The following is a 9987-nucleotide window of genomic DNA, read 5'->3' on the forward strand; positions in this document are numbered from 1 at the left end:
ATCATTAAAATCAAGTTAATCAACAGTGATGGGCCATAAAAAAACCGACGCTACTGGATATTGAGCTTCGGAGAAACTTGGGTCGATTGGACCTGGAGGACTTGGTCCTGACTCGTCCTCCAGGTCCGAATTTCAGATAGTTGTCTTTTCGATTCTTTTTCGAAATGCAACATTTTCGCCGACAACTCTTACTTCAGTTGGGTTACCCGGAAAAGCTAGGAAAACGAAAGATATGATCTTTCTTATAGGAGGTAGATTTAATTGTGCCGGGAAGGTTGATGAAAGCTCTGATGAGGGGTGATTCGAGGCCTTCAGATGGTGATAGGTTGGTCTTTTGCTTGCTGTGCTCTGGTTCTGCTTGATTGTACTCCGTGTTGTTTTGAATGTTGTAACTGAAAGTATAAATAAGCTCGTATAGGTATTTGATTTCCGGCCTAGTGAGTCGGCTTTTTGTAATTGACATGGTGTGTTATGCTGTTGGAGTGGCTTTATTATAACTTATGTTAATGGAAAGCGGGCTATTTGAGAAGTTGGGAGGCCGAATTTGAAATGTGATTTGTGTTTTATAATTTGCAGGCAATATATCATTGCATTGGCAGCTTTTTGCTCATACGCCAGAAATCACATTGTCAGTGATGGTTTATAATATGGCACATGACTTCTTCGTTCGATACATTAAGGTTTAAAGCATTTTAAATTCCATTTGAAGCTGGAACTTGATGACAAGTCATTCATTAAGTTGTTGTTTCCCATTTATCATTCATTATTTCTCATTTGTCCTAAACTGAATGTGCTGTTGTTGTAGAAATTTTCCGACGGTCTTCAACACAATAGTGAGGATTGCAATTTGGTTGTCTTCTACCATATCAGCTTGAATAAACATGTGCTTTTCATGACAGGCAACGGTACCCAAATAAGACATGTTTTGGAAAAACGCAAGATGATAGTGGGATTACTAGAAGGTATTCTGACGATGTTGAAGGGTGAAGTTGCAATGGTATATCATTATCCTAGTTTCTGAAACTGTATGTAAAAAAAGAATAGGCGAAAGATATGGTAAAGAATGGAATAGAATGAACTTAATGTAAACCAATTATAATATTTGGCATCTGTTTGTAAAAATCCCATTTACTTTTATTTTTACTTGTTGCATCTGAAAATATTCATTCTACTTCCTGGATAAGGACCTTCTAGAGTGGGCAAATTAAGTTCATCGATGGTTTATTTATAGTGTAATATTTACTGTATATTTGTTACCTATTATCCTGTAAATCAACCCTGTACCAATGTGGATCGCGCAAATTTCACTTGAGTTATGCTGAAACCTTTCTTCTATAATAAAATTTAACAGACTGAGAATCCCATTTTGTATGCTAGGTGCATGAGGGGTTTGAAATTTGTGTTCGTTTGATGATGCTGGGCGAGTTTGCTCTTCTCACATGTCCACCTGATTATGCATATAAAAACTTCCCTAGGTTACTTTAAAAATCTAGCTTTCCCCCTCTGTTTGTATCCAGTTTTGCCAGAACAACATATATAGAGTAATTTGGCTATTATTCTAATTATCATTATCATTAATCTATCATGTCTATCTTCTTCTTTCTTCCTCTTCGAAATATGTGCAGAACTCAGAACTTTCCCTGATGTGATCAGGCAGCTAATGTTCCTGAAGGTCATGTTGAATGGGAGGTAGATTGGATATATTCGTTTTGAGATGCCACAGGTAATCTATGAATGTAGTTCTTTAAGCCTCAGTTTGATGCTAGACTTTGTGATAAACATAGCATATTTTCCAAGATGGCTGCAGAAGTGCTGTTGTTGACCATTAGACTTGTGGTTACTTGGACATTAGAACTCCCTCATTGTTGAGAATGGTCCATCATCAACAGCTGAAGTATATACTATTGGTTCCTAAAATTTTGGTTCAAGTTTGATTTTCGTCCAAGAAATTTATAAAGTTCCAATTTTGTCTCTGGAAAATATAAAGGTGATAAAGATGATAAGTTTTTCATCTCTCTTTCAACTCCCTAAGCATATGATTGCTCTGTTCTCTCTGGATCGTGCAGGCCTTCCTACTATTAGGCACAAATTTTCTAGGCTTTTCTTAATCTTGTAAACTTTATATAAACTATAAAGTCTATATATTTTTTAGGAACTTGCTTTCGGAATTATACTTTCTCCTTGTAAGCCCCCAAGTTTCATTATACATGGTATTCCTCTGCCACAAGTAAGGGTAATAAACAAAACTGGAGTCCTGTCCCCTTCATTTAAAAAAAAAAGAAAAAGAAAGAAAGAGAGAAAGAAAGAGAGAGAGAGAGAGAGAATAAAACCCTACATGCTCTTGGGTGCCAGACCATCCTTGCGCTGTATATCTTCAACTGGTTTTAGTAATTTATTTCACAGGCCAAGGTGGTTTTCTTTTGTTTTTGTTTTATATATCTATTCATGCTGGAATTATGTAGGTTTTATATGCAAGCCCTGAACATGTGAAGGCTCTGTACAGCGGTGGAATGGCCTACATGGCATCTGGAGATCTTGAGGAAGCAAGGGCTGATTTCAAAATGGTTATTGCTAATATTTAGTTTTCTTTCTAAGTATGAGCAATAACTTATATTTATTATGGTAGTAGTTGATCATTAAATTCTCGACCCTATGTAAAACTTGCTTTTCGATTAGATAACGAAACTCGACATGGGCCATGGCATCTAAAGCGGATGCAACAGCTGCTCTTCTAAAGCCACAGCAGAAGGAGCAGGTGGGTTGGAACACCCCCAAACTCTCACTTTTTATCTGGAGATGGAGTTGAAAATGTTTTGTATAATATCATGTATCAATCCTTTGATTTCAGGAAGTTGAGAGGAAGGCTCGGAAACAATTTAAAGGACTAATTTACAAGAAACAAGGGGAAATTGCTGATGCTGGAGATAGAGAAGATCATAATAATGTAGGTGAAAAGCCTGACAACATTGCTAAGGAGGATTTGAATGCGAATAATTCAGAAGAATCACGAGAAGCTGCAGCTGATGCCTGTCAATTGGGTTTGTTTTCCTGCTTTCGGCCTATCGGTAGACGTCTATTTTCAGGTCTTGGGCTGCAGAGATGCACCATATTATTAAGCTATGTACTGATAGTGACAAAACTGCTACACGGCAGAGCACCACGCAGAGCACCAATACACACTGTACAAAATTAGTATATTCTAGAATAGGAACAGCAGAGTATATAGTGGTAGTTATTCTCTACTGCGATTTGTAACAAACAAATATTCCCTTGATTCTTTGTAAAGTTTATAAATAGACACTATTTCTATAATAAAACGTAGAGAGAAGTTTTATTTCTCTACGTTTTATTTCAATTCCTTTGGCTTTATATGGTATCAAGAGCCTTCTTACTCACACGTCCCAGATCCATGGCCTCATCTTCCTCCTCCTCCTCCATCACCTTTACTTTTGCTCACATTGTTACTACTAAACTCACTACTGAGAATTATCTCCTCTAAAAAGTTCAAACCTCATCTTATCTAAGGGGTCAAGATCTCTTTTGTTATGTTGATGGCTCTCTTCCCTACCCTCCTGAATTCCTTTAGAATACCTCCACTCAAACATTGAAATCAAATCCTGCATTCTCATCTTGGAGACGTACTGACAAATGGTCTTTAAGTGTATTGTTCTCCTCTCTCTCCAAATCCATCTTAGGCCATGTACTCTCTTCTGCTACAGCCCGAGACCTATGGTCATCCTTGGCATCTATGTTTTCATCTCATTCTCAGGCAAAAGAGTTTCATGTTTGCTTCCAACTTACCAATCTTTCTCGAGGAGACTAGGCCATCTCTGAATATTTTGGCAAAGTCCGCATGTTGGCCGATTCTCTTGCGGCAACTGGAACTACTCTTTCTGACAAGGAAGTAATCTCCTATCTGTTAAATGGTTTAGGTCCCTTTTATGAATTCTTCCTCACCTCCATCACCACTCGCACAGATCCCTTAACCATCCATGAGCTCTACCAACTTCTTCTAATCCAAGAAAATCGTCTCTCCCACATAGCCAAAATTTCGACTCCTTCCCTGGATTTCTTTGCAAATTTCAGCTCAGCTTCTGGTTCTCGAGGCCGTTCCTTTCAAAGAGCTGGATGACAAAGTTGTGGTCGTGGAAGGAATTTCTCCAATGGCCGTGGTGGACGTACCACTCCCACCTTCAACAGTTTATCACAGTAGAGCACTACGTAGAGGCCAACTTGCCAAGTCTGCAACAAAACTAGGCATATTGCTCTTCAATGTCGACAAAGGTTCAATCATTCCTACCAATTTGAATCTCCACTAAATTTTTTTGCTAATTTCACTGCCCCTAGTTCTATTTCAGAAAATGTCTTGTTCCCTCACTCTGCGACAACACACCATATTATAAATGAACTGAATAATTTGAATCTCTCATCGGAACAATATAGTGGTGATGATAACATTCGCATGGGGGATGGCTCTGGTCTTTTGATACATAATTTCGGTGATTCTTCTTTCTCCTCTACTTCCTTCCCTTCTTCTTCAAAATCTGCTACACGTTCCTTCAATCACTAAGAATTTAATATCTGTGCTTCGTTTCTGCATTGACAATCACTACTTTTTTGAGTTCCACTCATCCCATTTTTTTGTCAAGGATTCACAGACGAAGCAAACGCTTCTTCTCGAGCCAACCCATGATGGTCTTTATGTTTTTCCATCCATCAGTTTTCCTCTTCCTTCAGCCCATGTCAATGAAAAAATTTCTGTTCCACAATGGCATCGCAGAATGGAGCATCCTTCCTTAGCTCTCGTCAAAAGTGTCTTGCACAACAGCTGCTTGTCGTTTTTCTCCTCAGAAGCTCAGTACAAATGCCCAGTCTTCCCACTCGCCAAATCTCATCAACTTCAGTTTTCTTCTAGTCGAGCTGTTTATCAAAGGCCATTAGAATTAGTATGCTCAGACCTTTGGGGCCCATCTCCATATGTATCTGGTTTGTGTTACAAATACTATGTTTCTTTTGTCGACCATTATACCATATTTACATGGCTATTTCCCATTAAACTTAAATCTGACATTATCAACATATTTTCTCAGTTTTTACCATTTGTTGAAAGAATGTTCAATACCACCAAGTTAATAACTCTACAAACGGATGGAGGTGTTGAATTCAAACCCATCACCTCCATGTGTCAAAAACTTGGAATTCAACATCGATTCTCATGTCCACACACTCATCAATAAAATGGACTTGTTGAACGAAAACACCATCACATAGTTGAAACTGGACTCTCACTCTTGGCCCAAGCTTCTCTCCCTTTCACATATTGGGCCGATGCTTTTGAAACTACGATTTATCTAATAAATCGTCTTCCCACTCCAACATTACATAATAAATCTCCTTTTTCAATGGTTTATAATCATGATCCTGATTATAATTTTTTGAAACTTTCGACTGTCGATGTTGGCCTAATCTACGACCCTATCTCCCAAACAAATTCAATTTTCGGTCAACTCCTTGTTTATTTTTGGGATATAGTAATTCACATAAGGGATACAAGTGCTTGGATCTTGCCACAAACATACTCTACATATCCCGTGATGATCTATTTGATGAAAATTCATTTCCGCTCACTAACTCCCAGGCCAACTCTTCTTCCACTTCATCTTCATTTATTCCTTCAACTCAAGCCACACTACCTGCTGCCTAAGAGTTCAAGTCGAAGTGGACATCACTAAGCCTCTGGCTAGAGGAAGATGGCTGCAAGCAGGAGATAGAAAAAACTAGATTGCTTTCAAGTATGAGAGGTTACAAAATTTTTGCCTTCAATGTGGAACCATAAAACATCAAGGAAGAGGCTGCCACCTCCAGCGTTTTGGATACCAAACGCAGCATCAACCTCCAGCACAATACGGCCACTGGTTAAGGGCAGCACCATATAGACAATCAACCATGGCAAGCAGGTTCTACGGGAGATGGACAGAGTCCAACGACCCAAACCCCAGGGAACAACTACCACCCACGGCAGGGGTAGGCAGTGAGTATAGGGACAGCTACAGAGGGCATAAAGAGATCTCAAAGGTGCAAAATCAGGTCCTGTATAATGATTTAGATCTTGAGGGGGCAGTTGAAAGGCATGGGACGTCTGAAGGCCCTCAAAAGCAAGCAAGAAGTCAAAGTAGCCACTCAACCAATAGTAACATGTTAGGTGAGCCCATTCTTACTGCTGTAACCATTAAAGTGTGCCTACGGTCCCAAAAACTACCTAACTTACCAGGCTCCAAAATCCACCCAAAAAGTAAACCCGAACCCACTTAGCATGATAGTAGACATGGAACAGGAAACAAAACTCGTAGAGCCTGAGGCCTTAGAGAACCAGAACAACCTGCAAAACAAAGAACTTTATAGCAACCACAAAAAATCTCAAATCTCATTTTCTCGAACTGAAAACAGTATCAAAACCAGAAAAGTTTGTTGGAAAAGAAAAGCCCGTGAGTTCCTTACTACCAGCTATGCTGAAAATGTTGATCCAAAAAGCAAAACAAAAAAAAAAGATATAGCAGTGCCCTAGGTGATATCTTAAATATTGCTGAGTTCAAAAGACAAAAGCATCAGGAGGGAGAGCATGAGAATTTCCTTCAAAACTCAAAGGTGGAGGTTGCCAAGTAGCCCCACCTACAGCCATGAATTGTCTAAGCTAGAACTGTCGGGGGTTTGGGAACCCCCGGACAGTTCGGGAACTTCACCACTTGGTGAAGAAGAAGGTCCCAAACTTTTTTTTCCTCATGGAAACAAAGTGCATAAGACACAAGGTGGAAAGTATCAGAAGACAGCTAGGCTACCAACAGAGCTTTGTGGTGGACAGTAGGGGGTCTAGCAGAGGGCTGGCATTTCTTTGGAAAGAAGATTTAGAGGTCGACCTAGAAACCTATACCAAAAGCCACATATCCCTATCGGTCACCTTACCAACAGCAAATACAAAGGTTCTCCTCATGGGCTTCTATGGCAGTCCCGAAGCTTCAAAAAGGGAAGGTAGTTGGCACCTCCTTAGAGCTCTAAAACCACAGGATAACAAGGCTTGGGTATACCTCAGGGACTTCAATGAAATCTTAAACCACAATGAAAAGAAAGGGGCTACACAAAGACCATATAGACAAATGGAAAACTTCAGAGATGCTATTGACATGTGTGATCTGAGTAAGGTGCAATTTCAAGGGGATGGTTTCACTTGGAGTAATAGAAGGGAAGGAAGAGAGTTTACAAAAGAAAAGCTTGACAGGGGGTTTGGGATCTAAAACTGGTTTAATCTTTTTGGAAATTCTTCTGTGACTTCTCTTGCAGCTAGTAGCTCAGACCACTGTCCTATTCTACTATCAGATGGGAATGCTGAAGTATTAAAGAGGAATAAACGTCCCTTCAGATATGAAGCCACTTGGAGCAATAAAGAAGATTGTAAGGAACTTATTGCTAGAACATGGAATTCTTCTCTTATCCAGCACTCTTGTTTACAAGAGGTTACAGATGGCTTAAAGAGGTGCAGGGAAAACTTGGTGACTTGGAGCAAATCATCCTACAGAAATCAGAAAGGAGTTATTGCCGACAAACTAGCCAAACTAAAACAGGTTCAAGAAGCAGCTGCTGGAGATGACAATGAGACAATCAATGCCTTGAGAAGAGAAATAGACAGCTTACTAGAAGATGAGGACACGACATGGAGACAGAGCAAAGCAACAGTGGTTGAAGGAAGGTGACAGGAACACTAGTTTCTTCCACAACTGTGCAAGTCAGAGGAAGAAAAATAATGCAATCAAACAAATATCCAATGAGAATGGAAGATCTGGTTCTAAACCAGAAGAGGTGAGCTTTCTATTCCAAGATTATTTCAAGCACTTATTTTCATCTTCAGAACCTGATAGGATAGAGAACTACACCCAGTTTTTAAACCCCTCCATTACAGAAGAGATGAACGCCTCCTTAACCAAAGGGATTGACAAAGCTGAAATAGAGAAGGCTATCTTTAGGATCCCCGGGTCCAGATGGTTTCCTAGCCCTTTTCTACCAAGATCACTGGTGTAACAGCCAGCTAGAAATTCAATTGTGAAATTTCTATTAACTTTAGGAACCTCGTGAAAACCCCATAAGTTTTCACGAATCCATTAATCGTATAGGTTTTTGTTTAACTACATAGTTAGTGTTATTATTTACTATGGTATCAGAATTGTGTTTTTGATTATTGGAGATAGTTAGAAGTGTCAAAATGTATTATGGTTTGTGCCATTAGACTCGGAGGGTTATTTAAAGTCTTATGGCGCAATAACATTTTTTCATATTTTCGGACAAAACGTCTGTTCAAAACTGTAGATATTCTTGGATAAAAAGAAATATTTTGAGGTAATTTTCATGAATATTATTGGGTAAAAATATTTTGAGTTGATTTTTATAGATATTATTAGATAAAAATATCTTAAGTTGATTTTTTGTAGATACTATTGGATACAATATTATGAGATAATCTTTTATGGATATTTTGGGTAGGAGAAAACTACACTCAACTCTCAACTCCAGCCTCATCTCTTCCATATCTCATCCATAAGTATCTCCAGCCACCTCTCCTCACGAAATTATCTTCATTTACACTTTCCATTGAAAGAATATCAAACACTCTCTCTTGGACAGCTTTTAGGAGGTCTTTTGCACACCCATGTCGAAGCTTTTGTAAGTGTTTTATCATAAAGTCTCCTTCATATAAGTTGTTCCTTTTTTAGTCTAGTTTACATGGATATCTTATTTACCCCATTTGAAGATTATTTGGTCAGTCAAATATTGTGTAAACTATAAAAAGGTCATTCTGGGAGATAAACTGGAGAATATGTTATAGTTTGGAGTTTTTGACCAAGCTAATGGATAGATATTGCTCCGAAATTTTTATGGAGTATTGTTAACATGTATATGTGACTATTGGTTGATGATTTTTGCATGATTAAAGGTTTTGATGAAAGATTTTCTTAGATTTAGAAACTTAGAAACTGGAAGACGAAAAACAGTTTCTGTTTTGAGAAAGTTTAACTCTTTGGTGGTCTAAACCTATTCTAATGATTTTAATAATTTTATTGGAGGATTCTAAGTATCTTATATACATGTTATATTATTATTTTGAAGATATTTGATGTTAGTTTCAAAGATATGAAATTTTATGCAAAGAGATATTCAAATAAGCCAAAGTGTGGATATTCTTGGCTAAATTTATGTTTTGGTTAATTTCTAACCATGTGATCTTGAATTAGAAGCTTATATATGTTTTAGGACATCTTTTTAAACTATGTGATGGTTTGGTTTGAAGATCATATATTTATAAGTCATAGATCAAGAGATTTATCAAAACTAGTTGAGGAAAAAGTTTCTGTTTTTGGACTAAGTGTAAAACCAAAAACTCCAAATGTTATTTTGTGATTTTGGTAACTTTAGTTCGATGATTTAAAGCATGGTTGATGTTAGGATGATATTATAAATATGTTAGAAGTAAGCTTTGATTTTTGAAATTCTTGGAGATGTTTTAATTTAAGGTCAAAACTTGTGATTCAAGTGCTTGGATCTTTTTACAAAAAAGTTTGGTGTTAATTATTAGCTTTTTCTAAATGGATGTTTTAAGTATGGTTTTGAACTTAGGATTGGAAGATGTTTGTTGCAAAATTTTGGTTTAAGCATGAGTTTTGAAGTTGGAAGGAATTGCAACAAAAATCAAGGGAAATGGCCTATGGATGTTTCGGCCATAGTGTGTTCTTCATAGTTTTGTTTTGTTTTAAATTTTTCTGAGTTGATATTTAAGTTTAGGACAAAATTTACATGAGGAATGTAAATTTTGGAAACTTTTGGAGTTAGTATACAAAATCCTTAAGTTATGGGTAAAACGGTCATTTTCCCACATGTAGAGAGTAAAATGAAAATTTTACTCTTTAAATTAGTATTTTCCATATTTCAAATTATTAGTGATTT

General features: G+C 37.6%; 1 protein-coding gene across 18 annotated transcripts; it reads left to right on the plus strand.

Annotated features, from left to right (window-relative positions):
- On the plus strand, positions 1–3355 carry LOC122277642 (peptidyl-prolyl cis-trans isomerase PASTICCINO1-like). Of its 18 annotated transcripts, none has more exons than XR_006229061.1 (8): positions 6–325; positions 577–680; positions 806–833; positions 900–997; positions 1654–1723; positions 2463–2564; positions 2677–2755; positions 2849–3355. XR_006229061.1 is itself a non-coding variant. In XM_043087725.1 (3 exons), the coding sequence occupies exons 2-3, from the start codon at positions 2699–2701 to the stop codon at positions 3191–3193; spliced, it is 402 nt and encodes a 133-aa protein (XP_042943659.1). In that variant the 5' UTR covers positions 2261–2564; positions 2677–2698; the 3' UTR covers positions 3194–3355. The 18 variants fall into 18 exon arrangements, 2 of the variants coding, with proteins under 2 accessions (XP_042943659.1, XP_042943658.1); XR_006229063.1 differs by having other exon boundaries at positions 900–962; XR_006229059.1 differs by having other exon boundaries at positions 7–325; positions 1626–1723.
- The last annotated feature ends 6632 nt before the right edge of the window (positions 3356–9987 follow it).

This window comes from Carya illinoinensis, chromosome 9, assembly GCF_018687715.1.
Source record: "Carya illinoinensis cultivar Pawnee chromosome 9, C.illinoinensisPawnee_v1, whole genome shotgun sequence".
Classification (NCBI taxonomy): domain Eukaryota; kingdom Viridiplantae; phylum Streptophyta; class Magnoliopsida; order Fagales; family Juglandaceae; genus Carya; species Carya illinoinensis.